The sequence below is a fragment of the Oncorhynchus gorbuscha genome, linkage group LG15 (assembly GCF_021184085.1).
Source record: "Oncorhynchus gorbuscha isolate QuinsamMale2020 ecotype Even-year linkage group LG15, OgorEven_v1.0, whole genome shotgun sequence".
Lineage (NCBI taxonomy): Eukaryota > Metazoa > Chordata > Actinopteri > Salmoniformes > Salmonidae > Oncorhynchus > Oncorhynchus gorbuscha.
In genome coordinates, this window is record NC_060187.1 from 67,427,219 (window position 1) to 67,440,765 (window position 13,547).

Sequence of the window (13,547 nt, forward strand, 5' to 3'; positions counted from 1 at the left end):
TGATTGATTATCTTCCTGCTGAACAGTATTAGTAACAGCAACCACTGTGATGTTTTCCTGGAAAAATACACAATGCAACTGTAGAAAGACACATCTAATACAGACTATACAGTTAGGGGATATGGAGAGGGAGGGACCTACACCTCATGCATTTTGGATAAGAATGCGGTTTGTACTGCACACCTTGAAAAATGTAAGTCTTCAATTCTCAATGTCACTTGGTAGCTGGTTATCATGAATGTTATGTATCTGTTACCAGGACATCCATATGTCAACTTTTTATGTTAAACCTAGCCCATTGGCCAAAACAGCAGAAAGAGGTGTTGCCTTTTTAATACACACTGACTTGCATATAATGGACAAAGTTTGAGTTATTCTCAATGTTATGGAGTCTGACTAATTTCGTAATTTAATACAATACCTTCTTTATCACACCGCCACACCCAGCCTAACTGTAAAGCACATTATCTAGATATCTATTTACTTGTTCCTTTCACACAAAGAATAAAAGAAAGAAAAGCCAGGGGATGAGGGCAGGCTTAGATACAAACAGAGGTATGTCTGTTCTGCCTTAGCTTCAGTTCTCCTGATGAACAGAATCATCCAACTCTTTTACAAACCATGAATGCATCCAAACCACTTCTGCTCATAAAATCTAACAAACTTTATTTATTATTTACAATATTTAATCCCAAAATGATTTAGATGTTGTTTTTTTTAATAAAAAAATTATGCAAAGTTTAAAGCTACAATGCACGGTCACTTCAAATGTTTACAGATAGTTACATCTCACAGATTTGATTAATAATGGTGGATTTATTTAATCATATTGTCAAATATACATAACATTGGTGTTTTCCTCACTGGGTTGGGTTTGTGGAATAGTTCACTTCTTGGCATGCTAGTGACCTATCTCAAAACATGTCTTATCCAGCAGTAGGGAATTAGAGCTGAATCTCTCAGCCCAAGTCAAAAGGTTTGATTTATAGTCTTTGAAAACAATGAACTTCTTGTTAACTGTACCTGATTGGATAATTTTTCTTAGGGGCACCCTTACTCATTCTTCTTAAATGTTAATTGCAGGATACATATTTTGACCCCATTTACTGATCTAGGATCAGATTTCGTTTTTACAAAGGTTAAGCTTGCCTTCAGCAAAGACTGAAAATACAACTCAACCCATTACCACAAGGAAGCCAAAATGGCTAACCTGGCCTCCGAGCCATGAGAAACATAATTTACGTATTTCTGAGCACATCAAGCCATATGATACCTTTCAAAGGCCTGGTTACTTTAGACAGAAACTAAAGTAGGGAGGTTGGTCGGGGAGGAGTAACATATACTAAATGGAGTGTCTCGGAGTTACGTACAGAATAATACGAAATACAAATGGAGTCAATGGAATGGTAACAACCACATGGGGCGGCAGTGAATCCTAGTGGTTAGAGCATTGGACTAGTAACTAGTAACCGAAAGGTTGCAAGTTCAAATCCCCGAGCTGACAAGGTACAAAATCTGTCGTTCTGCCCTTGAACAGGCAGTTAACCCACTGTTCCTAGGCCGTCCTTGAAAATAAGAATTTGTTCTTAACTGACTTGCCTAGTAAAACAAAGGTAAAAAAATATATATATAAAAATAAATGGAAACCACTTGTTTGATGTCTTTGATACCATTCCATTGACTTCATTCCGGCTATTATTATGAGCCGTCCTCCACTGGTAAAAACATTAGGAATAAAATAACATTAGGACATCTGCATTGCTTGCTGCTTGGGGTTTTAGGCTGGGTTTCTGTATAGCACTTTGTGACATCAGCTGATGTAAAAAGGGCTTTATAAATAAATGTGATTTGATTTGAATAAATACAGGTTGAAATTACAATCAGTGAGCCAACGCCATGATCTTCATTCAGATACTTCAGAGATAATTGGACCATTTGTACAGAATTGTCATTGCTCCCATGCATATTACTTCATAAGGCCATTTCAGATAGCCTTCTTACCCAATTGACTGGAGCTTCTGGAGGAAAGAGAAGTAGGGAAGGGATAAAAAAAGTGTTTTGTAAAAACAGTAAATTACTTCAATTAAATATATACAGTATCTTCAACATTACATGAGGGATGTGTTTTCTTAGGAAGTTATTTCAATGTGTTTAATCAATATGTATGTTGACACATCTCTACACACCTATATCGGCAATAATCAGTAGTCTACCTATTCGAACCTCACATTGAACCCCATCCCCCTGATGTAGGGAAGGAAAGAAAGCATTCAGGGGAGATTGTCTCCTGGAATTGAAAACATGAAACTACACTTCCTCTGTTGTACCACTGCAGTACATTAGCATACAGAAAGTGTGTCACCTACTGTACCTGTGTGTCAGTACTCGTTCACCACATGCATCTCTGTTCGGTTTTTCGATGGTCCCCGCATTTCGTCCTGTCTCAGAGAAAGTATAAACTCATCAAAGGTGTAAAACAATCTGTAAAGATAATACTGCACACAAAATAATTTACAGGCAAAACTACATTTTGCAGTATGTTTTTGACCTGTTGTCTAGAACTGCAATGTTACCTTATCTTACAGATGTTCGTCTGTTCTAAAGCCTTAGTTAACGAAGCCTGAAAGACATCCACTCTGCTTAATTGCAACAATAAATCAAACCGGTGATTCATCAATTAAAAGGGCTTTGGGAGGAGAAGGTCATGTAAAGAGAACAGAGTGGTTGTGGATTACAATGTGTCTGTCTGCTGCTCTGTTGCCATAGAGACAGGTGACAGAGGGGGCACTCTTCTCATTATATGCTAGTCAGTCTTGGAGCAAATGTTGGCAGACTAGTACGGAACGATAAATAAATTAATCAAGGAGAGTTGGAGGCTGTGAACAAATAGTCCTCCAATGTCTTCCACAGTCCCCTTTACAAAACAACATAACAAACATGTTCAAACCACTGCTAGCAGCAACACAGAATTAAACCAAATATCTATGTAAATGTAACACAATTATACGAAGTGCATAAACACATATGCAACAATATCCTTATACAATAGATTGAATATAAGCAATGTGTAAGCTAACTCAAAACTGTACATTTCCAAAACTAAAAAATATCTATGATGCATACATATCAACGTTAGAAAAAAACCTGAGTAGATTCCCTCCTCACTTCACAAACTCTCGTGTGTGTGTGTGTGTGTGGGTGCTTGAGGTGTGCACTGCAGTGTGATGAAGATGCAAGTCTCATTAGTACAGTCAATGGTCTTTTTGTTTGGTGTTAAGGGAGAGATCTCTCTCTCTATCTCTGACGTTGGTAGATCCCATGGCATTTGTATTTAGCATCCCTTTCAAAGCTCATTCGAGAATATATATTTTTTTTTTATGTCCACAATAAACACAACCTTTTTTCTGTCAAATCATGGTGTTGCCAGTCATTCAAAGTGATATTGATGAGTAACATGCCCCATACAAGGAAGGTCCTTGGATGATAACTCTGGTATCATCCCTCATATGTACCCAAGGTAGGATTAAAGCTATAAACTCACAGCTCACAGATGATTGTGTTTAATTGGTTGTCTGGTCTACCATGAACATCTGCTTATGTCGGGGTTTGATTTCGGAGATAAGCAACATGGTGCATCAATGACAATAGGTGGCTTGGGGGTAGTAGGAATATAGCTTGGGACCCTCTCTGGAAGCTACAGGGGTAGTTCGGCTGAGAGGGTAGAGGGGAAGGCTAGTGTTTCCCACGCCTCAGGTTTCCCTGGTCAAAATCAGAAGGGCACAAAGAGACATCTATCTAACACTGAGGCAGAGTGGCCAGTCTTAGTAACCATAGCCAACCTGCTGAATGCAGAATCTGAGTCTGTGTCTATCTGGCCTCTCTGCAAAGACATAGGACTTACATTAGGCTTGCCGTTGGGCACGTCGAAGCGGCTGTGTGTGGAGTACATTTGGACATCTGCCCCGTGGTTGATCTGGTTATATGGGCAGAAACTTCCATATCTCTGCCTACAGCACAACCACACTATCTGAAGGTCAAGAAAAGACAAGAATCATAGTACTTTTAAAATGGCCTCCTTAGCATGACATACTGTAACTGTTATAGCAGGGTTGTGGCTATTTCTGAGAAATTGGAGGTCTACAATGCATTTAAGGATAAACAGTGTGCATCTGTGTGTATGTTTGTTTTTGTACTCACCAGCAGTATTAGGAGAATAAGGAGGATTAACAAGGTCAGGACAGCCAGTACCAATAGAGCGATCCCACATCCTGGGACTCCCTCTCCGCCCCCAGCAACTACAGCTGCAGCATTCTCTGTGGTCTTATGTGTCGCCTCCGTATTCTCTGTGTTCTTATGACTGGTCGTTTGGCCTGTGGCAGCCTGATGCCTGCTTGTTGCTCTCTCAGTAGGGGCAACTGGGGGGTTAGATTGGCCTGAGGCAGTTGTTGATGGAGAGGTTTTACGGAAGACTGTCGTGCTACTGGTCTGGGGAGGATTTTTAGCGGTAATAGGGGTGGTTGTGTTGCTAATTGTATTGTTGTGGTCTCCAGGAATATGGGTGCTTACGTTGCTAATTGTTATGTTAGGGTCCCCAGGACTAGGGATGGTTATGTTGCTAATTGTAGTGTTTTGGTCTTCGGGAATATGAGTGGTAATGTTGCTAATTGTAGTGATATGGTCTTCAGGAATATGAGTGGTAATGTTGCTAATTGTAGTGATATGGTCTTCAGGAATATGAGTGGTAATGCTGCTAATTGTACTGTTATGTTCTTCAGGAATATGAGTGGTAATGTTGCTAATTCTAGTGTTATGTTCTTCAGGAATATGAGTGGTAATGCTGCTAATTGTACTGTTATGTTCTTCAGGAATATGAGTGGTAATGTTGCTAATTCTAGTGTTATGTTCTTCAGGAATATGAGTGGTAATGTTGCTAATTCTAGTGTTATGTTCTTCAGGAATATGAGTGGTAATGTTGCTAATTCTAGTGTTATGTTCTTCAGGAATATGAGTGGTAATGTTGCTAATTCTAGTGTTATGTTCTTCAGGAATATGAGTGGTAATGTTGCTAATTCTAGTGTTATGTTCTTCAGGAATATGAGTGGTAATGCTGCTAATTGTACTGTTATGTTCTTCAGGAATATGAGTGGTAATGTTGCTGATTCTAGTGTTATGTTCTTCAGGAATATGAGTGGTAATGTTGCTAATTCTAGTGTTATGTTCTTCAGGAATATGAGTGGTTATGTTGCTAATTCTAGTGTTATGTTCTTCAGGAATATGAGTGGTAATGTTGCTAATTCTAGTGTTATGTTCTTCAGGAATATGAGTGGTTATGCTGCTAATTGTGCTGTTTTGGTCAGGACTAGTGGTGGTGGTTGTGAGGGTATGACTACTTGTGATATTAATTGTTGCAAGACTGGTGATGTTGCCAGATGAAATCATTGCTGTAGATGCAGTTCCATCCCCGACCCTTCCTGAACGGCTAGCCGCACTAACTAAGGCAACTGTAGTAGTCGTTGCTGCAGGGGTATTTGTGGTAGATGGTGGTGAGGAAGTTACAGTTGCTGTTGTACGTGCTACAAGAGGTAGTGTGGCTTTTATTGGAAGTTGACCTAAGGAATAAAGAACATATTTGTGATTCCTGCTTTATTTGACTAATAACTGTTTTTTAAGCTATTTACAAAACAGTTTTTTTAACATACAAATGAATCAGGCTGCTGCACAGCAGAAGTAGATAAGGTTGCCATCTTCTTTACCTTCAGTATAGGCGAGGTCCAGGTCAAGGGTTTTGGATTTATTTGATTGGATATGAATGGAAAGTAGACCTTTAGCTAAAGTTGGAATGTTCATGAATGTAGTCCCAAACATTAATGTCGAGTTTGCAATGACTGATCCATTACTGCAAGAGTGAGACCAGTAGTAAAAATAATTATAATTGTCAATGTCCTTAAAAATGATTTTTGTTTCAATGGCATAATTTTAAATTCAACATTAGAGCTCACCTGAAGATTATATCAAATACACCCATATATTTGTCAGACTCTGGCAAAGAGCTGTGGACGTCATCCATCTGAAAAAGAAAGACACAGCAATCAGAGGAGCACTTTAGTATTATCCTACAAGCCTACAAGGCATGTCTTCACATTTTTACTTGTTTGAATATTGAGGATATTGTAACAGGTTGTAAGGGAGGTATCTATAGTATCCTTGTCTATGGTGTAGTGGAGTGGTTCAACTGGAGTGTGAACTAGTAGTGATGGCTCGTTTTTGCTGTTTACTGTTAAAATAGTGCTCACTGCTAGGTGTTGAAGAGCTGATGATGTTGATGACATAGAAATACAATGAATAGAACAGACTTGGGAACATCTAACCCTGGCAATTTGACAGGTAAACTCATTGGTACACTCGCAATGGTTGCTTGGTATAAATGCAGTAAAGAAGTCAATGGAACTTGACCAAAACAATGGAAATGCTGTGGAAATGTGTGGGGGGAAAATGCCGTGGGGGAAAGATCTGGAGGCTCACCAGCAAAATGTGCCTACATATTAAGGCTATTGTTAATGTGTGTACTATGTTTGTATAGATGTCAACCCTAATACATTTATGTCATCATCACCAATCAACTGCATTACAGTTAAAAGCGACTTTGACTTCTACCACTGATTGTATGCTAGCTATGCTACCGGCTTATACGAACAAGAGTTAGCACTTAGAAGTCACTTCTTCTAAGCCTGAAAGGGACTACTTCTAAATGTTATGCAGCGAAAACAGTCAAATATATCAAAATCAGACTTTAGTAACCACATTGTGGGCCTGTTAATATACATCAATCATGACGTATTTGACGAATATACACTTTGCTAGATCATATCTGTTGAATGTGCGCCAATCCAGCGTCATTCTTCTATACCCCACAGTCTGTGTTCCCTTGACCTTTTAACCACATATATTGTGATGCAATCCTTTCCATAGAAATGTAGAATCTTCATTCAAATGATAATAAGTGATGTGGCTCATGCAATATAATATTTTTTTAAAATTTCAGTTGAGTTAAATCAACAAATCACAGCATATTTTGAGGGGTACACTTCCTGCTTTTACTTCCTGCTTTTATCCAATGGGTACACTTGCAATGGCCGCCAGTCCACCCATTTACCACAATTGACTTGAATGGGGATGCCCGTTCTATTAATTATATTTCTATGGTGGGTGACTTGTCTTGGCAAGCATGAAGTATCTCCAGGACAAAGAGTTATTTTGTGGGTATAGACTGAGTGATGAGTTTAAGCTCTATGGACAGACTTGAGCAGTAAAAAACACACTCTTACCATCTGTTCCACCTGTTTCCTCAGCTGTTTGTACTCCTTAGAGCTTTGATTATTGAGTGACTCAGTGTAAATCTGGTTGGTGATTCTGACGCATAAGTAGTATGCGGACAGCGTAGCTGGGGTGGTCTTGTCACTGCTGCTGGGGGTTGCCCTCCGTAAACGGGAAACAGGCACAACATCAGCAAAGAAAAGGAGTGCTGTACAGGAGAATGGGAAACAAGCCGAAATTCAGAAATGAGCAGAAATACTGTTGGACAGCCATCTAATAAATTACTGCCATTACCCTTAGAGACTGACTGATTGAAGTGCCAATTACAGCCAATAAAGGATGCCTTGTACCGTGGAAATGATTATCTGTAAACAGACACTGAGTTGAAAGGGGGGGTCACCATCTGTGATCTCAATCACTGCAATAATGCATTATTTAGACTAATTTATTCCAAAACAAAGTTTGCAAATGTGTTTTCTCAGTGCGGGAAATAAGTTGTTTTGTCTTATCCCAGGGTTTTGTCTTATCCCAGGGTTTTGTCTTATCCCAATATTTGATTGAGTGGTGTCGATTGTAAATCCATAATACTATTCTGCATAGCCCTGAAGACATTTTATACATTATGACAGATTGACAGATTATGATAGATGTTTTGCTAAGATTTAAAAAATATTCTCAGTGTGCGTTTTATCGGCAGTATATTGGCATCACTTGAGGCACCTGAGGAAGCAACTTAAAGTAAAAAAAATAACTATTTTTTAAATTGGCCAAAATGTCATCAAGAAGGCTGCAGAGCAGCCGGGGACAAGATAATCATGAAAAAGTGGTATTCTGGTTGTGTGCTGATAAGGTTTGATTCTCCGTAAACCACAAAGTATGATTTACTTAGATACAGGTAACTGACAAAATAAAAGAAACACCAACATAAAATGTCTTAATTGGGTGTTGGGCCACCACGAGCCAGAGCAAGTGTAGGTTACAGTACAACACAGTCCAATGCTTCCCATGCAACAGTGGTTCCCAACCTTTTTCGGTTACTGTTTCACCAACAGAATTTTGCTCTACCCGGAGTACCCCTGAAGTACACCCTCATGTGCATTTTACCAGTAGGCCTATGGGCTCATGAGTCTTCTCAAGTACCTTCTGTGGATAGGCCGAGTACCTCCAGGGGTCTTAGTACCCCTGGTTGGGAATCTCTGCCCTACAATAGAAGTCTTTAAAGAAATGTAATGTGTAAATGTGTTATAGTCTACATATTTTTGTATAATCAACACAATAAGATGCATGGAAGAGTAGATAGATAGATAGATAGATAGATAGATAGATAGATAGATAGATAGATAGATATAGATAGATAGATAGATAGATAGATAGATAGATAGATAGATAGACATACCTGAAACAGCCAAAGTAAGAATAATCCCAAATTTGATTGGTCTTTTCTCCATGATGTATCATACAGGTAGACTAACGTTTTTAAAAGAAAAGCCAAATACACACAGTGGACGTTGGGAAGTAACCTGGTTGCTTACTTGATGAGAAACTATTTCTGTCTGAAAGAAACGGTTATTTTATCATCCAGATAATTGTGCAGGTAGGACAGGTGTATGGCGCGGGCGGACCCTAGAATATGAGTGTGCGCGTTGGAAGAGAACGTAAATATAGACATTCGTGGTGTATGACGCCAACCAGTGGCCAGAAGGATTTGCTATCGGAGTATCAGTTTCACCTTGATGCTGTAAACCTTTGAGAAACAAGGCACAAAAAAGGCATGAGGCAAAATCAACAGCCTGACACAGCCACTATTTAGTCAACTGAGGGAAACTACTCTCAAATTCATAAATGGAGCAATGGCAAGGACTGACAGCCAATGTGGTCGACATGATGTTTGCAAAGACTAAAATAACGACAAAAACATAAACCACCCTTTGATTTTGATAAACGATAGCATTAGTCTTGTACTAAAAGTTGTACTAAAATCATGTATATCTTTCCAGAATAAATGGTTGTGTATCATTCATTGAAATTGATATTGAACAACAGGAAACCCTTACAAAAAAATATTTCCGTTTTGAAACTGCTGTCGACTGTGGTATTTTGGACGCAGTGATTGCAGAATATCTACACAGCTAAATTACTGCAGTAAAAATTAGGTTTTTATTTTGGAACCAGTATTTGCAGCATACTACAGTTATACTGCACTCTAACTGCAGTCTGACTCCAATCTTTTTTTGTAAGGAAGATTGTGCACGTCATTGACAATTTCCCTCATCCGTATGTGGAACCCTTGTCTTCTACTCGGAAAACTGATGACAGCGGTATCTGAATTAAGGACATGCAGTGGTTAGCCTACTTACTGTTTTATTTTTCCAGAAACACAAGCGAGAATGCAATTGAAACAACTTCGCAACGTAATCTAGGTAGTTAAAACTTGCCTACAAGTGCACGATTGTTACTTACCTGCAACAATGAGACCTTTTCTCCCTGATAACAGTAATCAAATACACATTGTGACACAACTTTCTTTCTTCCTATCGCCCTCAATCCCATCCATGCCCAAAATTCGCCCTCTCTCTCTCGCGCACACCCTCTCTCCTATAGATGGGACATATATAAAGGTAAGGGGACAAGATGTGACGTAGTTGGGGACATGTAGGCTACAATTTTGTGTACTGGGATGTCAGGGTATCGAAAAATTGAGAACAGGGAGGTGATTTATAATACTAACACTGTCAAGTGGATTAACCTTATTTGTACTTCTTGGCACATTCGCCACCACGTTGTTCTGCCACCCTATTTCACAACATTGATGTAAAAAGTGTAATCCCACTTGCAATCCTGAGGCTTTGAAAGTATATTACAACTGTTAACTGTTTTCACTTGTGTGAAGGAAATTCCATTGATTAAAAAAAAGTGTCTGTTTAGCACATTTTAAGCCATGTGATGACTTGAGTCAGTGCTGCCCTGTTGTCTGCAATGATGGAGGAGTGGTGTGAGTTCGTGACCTATTTCGGTACATAGATATTCCACACTCTTTGGCAATCTCAGCAGTTTGGCACTTGATATGTGTGCTAGAACACCTCATCCTAAAGATGTGTTCAAGTTGGATGCAGGTGACATTTCTCCTTGCACACTTGATTGTTGGTAAGATTATTGAAATGCACAACATCTACTATTGTTGTATATGACTGTACATTAAATATCAAGTTGCAGATGATTTAGTCTCTATAGTCAGACTTTTAACTATGTGTATGCTCTCCCACAGCAGGAGCAGTGGTATACCAGTACCCAGGGTCACTAACAGTGGCAGAGGGTACCAATGTGACGTTTCACTGTGACATCAGTGAAATGGGAGGGGAATGCTCTTATATCGTATGGGTGCAAGTGGGACCTATGAGAAAGCTCACACTCTGGCCTCAAAAAACCTACAGTGTCCACACCAACACGGCCTGCCTCCTGAACATCATCAATGCCAACAGGACAAGTGTGGGCATCTTCTACTGTGCCCTGCTTAATGGTGCCATGCTGAACATGGGCAATGGGAGTGTGCTGGAAGTCTCTGGTAAGATCAGATGCTTCTCCATGGTTTATATTAGCGTTCATATTTTCTAGTCTTGGGAGCTATACATTTGGTAGTTATGCCATGTCATGTAATGTCCTCTGTCTTTCAGACCCTATCACCTCAGAAGCTACTCTGGAGGTCCTGGTGCCTGTGGACTGGCAGGAGGCCCCCTCATCCCCAGTCCCACTTCTGTGCCTGGTGTCTGGACTGGATCCCAGTCAGGCCAGGGTGTACTGGGAGGTGGAGGGGAAGGTTCAGTCCTCAGAGCGTTTACCTGAGGTTCAGTCAGAGAAGCCAGCCACTGTCAGAGTCCAGCTCTCTGTACCTGGCCATACCTGGGCTGAAGGTGAAGAGATCACCTGTGTTATGGAGAGCACCAGTGGGGTGAAGATGAACAAGACAGTCAGCAGGATGGGTAAGCGAGATCGCCCCAGGGCTATGGGTTGCATTTGTTTGGAATGTCTCTCTGTATAAGTTTAAAATTATGTAGAACTCTTATGTGTCAAAATAAATGGTGTATTTTTAGGAATGGAGAGGTCCAGACAGGGAATGTTTCTGGCCATCTCTTTGGGCGGCATGTGTATCCTTCTTTCTATTGTGGTGATTGTCATCACCTTGTATGTCTGCAGACTGAAACACGACCCTCGTGAGTACTGTTTGATTAGTTATTCATGATTGATGACTTTTCTACATCTATAGCAGCAGTATATTATATAGGCTATGAATAGTATCTTTAACATATTGTATCATAATATTTCCAAAGGAAAGACAAGATTTCAAGCCTATGAGCACAACCAGGACGGAGCACAGGTAAAATAACTTTTTTAAATAAATGTTTGTGTATTATACTATTCTTAGTATTATTTTTGTGAGATTTTACTATTACTACCTTTTCTACTCTTACAGTTTGTAATGATGATGATGATGGTGTTTTCTTGTCATTCAGGGTCTGACTGAAGTGCAATATGCCAGTTTAAAGTTTGGAGCTGGTCGTGGGAGACCCTTAACTACAGCCGCAGCTAAAAACAGACAATATAAGTAGGCTAAAGCTGCCCTAGTAAGACCTTACATGTGAATTACATTTTCTACAAAAACATAAAAGAAGTGCTTATTCATTCAGGGTCATCGGTTTGTCAAAATGCTCCTGTGCTTTCTTGCTTATGTTTTCTGACCTACTTATTTGAGTCAATGATGTAAGGATTTTTGCCTTTAGAATTAGGAACTTATTTAGTCAGATTGTGTTGTCATTTTACAAGCTTTGTGATTAAAAATCATTTGTCTTGTTGAAATAATAGCCAAATGTAAATTCCATTTAAGACAAGTTTAATTTATGGAGTGAACTAATTTCTCTAGTCATATGCTGATGAGATTTTTGTGATAATAGTCAGCAATAAAAATGAGTCACAGATGGAATCTTTTTCATCTCCAACATAAATAGCACATCCTGTTTGTTTCACATAATGCTCAGCATGTTCAACAGCACAGCTCCATTTGATGGTAAGCATTTTTGTCCAAATGCTCTGCCTCTATGTATTTCAAAATATCTCACAAGTTAGGTGCGTTCTATAAATCTTTCATCTCTGTGATGTTGCAACATAAACCCACAGATTTACATCATTTTAGCAGACACTCTTACCCAAACACAGATGGTGTTTGACCTTAAGCTATTTGAAAGTGGAAATAATTTATGTATTATCTATTTATTTATTTAACCTTTATTTAACTAGGCAAGTCAGTTAAGAACAAATTCTTATTTACGATTACAGCCTAGGAACAGTGGGATAATTGCCTTGATCAGGGGCAGAAGGACAGATTTCTACCTTGTCAGCTTGGGGATTTGATCTAGCAACCTTTCGGTTACTGGCCCGACGCTCTAACCACTAAGCTGCCTGCCGCCCCAATCTATACAGTATTCATATTCTGTATTATTAGTTTATGGTTCCCATACACACTGGCTGTAAATCAATCATTTTATTGTAGGCTGTGCCAGTTTCCTTCACTTGACACATTGTTATGTTGCAGACACTGTCCACCAGAAGGTAGTAAAGAGGTGTAACTTAGTTTCTGTTTAAATGCTCCCTGAGTAAGCAGAGACCATTCAACCCTCGAGGTGCCATAGCAGTCCATAAACCAGAAACCTGGACATTTTGACTGCCATTGTAAAACATTGGAGTTTTAGAAACTGACCAGTATATAGACTGCTCTAAAATACTTTATCTAAGTCCCCCTTTTCTCTTCAAAAGATCAACCAGCTGCTTTCATATGAGACTTTCTTAAAGTAATTAATGTCAGATTGAGGGGTATGCAGTTGTGCTATCTATAAAATAAGTGTTGACACTGAGCATATATGTAGACTGTTTGATAATCAGTGCATAGGATCATGGGAGGAAAATTGAGGGGAATTGGGGAGAGGGGTTAACATTTCTCAATGTGTGCAGGGACTAGATGTGGAACCATTGTAAGGAAGGAAGGAATGGTGATTTTTGGCTCCTGCCCCCTTCCCCCCGTCTTGATAGGAATGCGTGAACTCCTTTCCTCCTGCTCAGTTTGATGATGTCATGGCTTGTGCATGTCCCTTTGGCACGGGCTCTGCCAGCTGCTGCTTGTTGCAAAACAGACACAGCATTATTTCCATGTTTAAGAGCTCCGTCGGGGTGGGTTAAAACATTGC

General features: G+C 39.6%; 2 protein-coding genes across 5 annotated transcripts; one reads left to right on the forward strand and one right to left on the reverse strand.

Annotated features, from left to right (window-relative positions):
- Positions 1-1,590: 1,590 nt before the first annotated feature.
- LOC123996917 (uncharacterized protein PB18E9.04c-like) lies at positions 1,591-9,925 on the reverse strand. 3 transcript variants are annotated; one of them, XR_006832055.1, is made up of 9 exons: positions 8,711-8,948; positions 7,326-7,522; positions 6,000-6,067; positions 5,754-5,896; positions 4,198-5,609; positions 3,902-4,027; positions 2,372-2,438; positions 2,187-2,244; positions 1,591-2,018 (listed from the first exon to the last, which is right to left on the reverse strand). XR_006832055.1 is itself a non-coding variant. In XM_046300752.1 (8 exons), the coding sequence occupies exons 2-7, from the start codon at positions 7,326-7,328 to the stop codon at positions 2,379-2,381; spliced, it is 1,812 nt and encodes a 603-aa protein (XP_046156708.1). In that variant the 5' UTR covers positions 7,329-7,522; positions 9,775-9,925; the 3' UTR covers positions 1,591-2,018; positions 2,372-2,378. The 3 variants fall into 3 exon arrangements, 2 of the variants coding, with proteins under 2 accessions (XP_046156708.1, XP_046156707.1); XM_046300752.1 differs by lacking the exons at positions 2,187-2,244; positions 8,711-8,948 and adding an exon at positions 9,775-9,925; XM_046300751.1 differs by lacking the exon at positions 2,187-2,244 and having other exon boundaries at positions 8,711-8,947.
- LOC123996918 lies at positions 9,436-12,305 on the forward strand. 2 transcript variants are annotated; one of them, XM_046300753.1, is made up of 6 exons: positions 9,436-9,932; positions 10,580-10,876; positions 10,986-11,291; positions 11,403-11,522; positions 11,640-11,686; positions 11,823-12,305. In XM_046300753.1, exons 2-6 carry the CDS (start codon positions 10,663-10,665, stop codon positions 11,916-11,918), a joined length of 783 nt encoding a protein of 260 aa, XP_046156709.1. In that variant the 5' UTR covers positions 9,436-9,932; positions 10,580-10,662; the 3' UTR covers positions 11,919-12,305. The 2 variants fall into 2 exon arrangements, with proteins under 2 accessions (XP_046156709.1, XP_046156710.1); XM_046300754.1 differs by lacking the exon at positions 9,436-9,932 and adding an exon at positions 10,327-10,458.
- Positions 12,306-13,547: the final 1,242 nt, after the last annotated feature.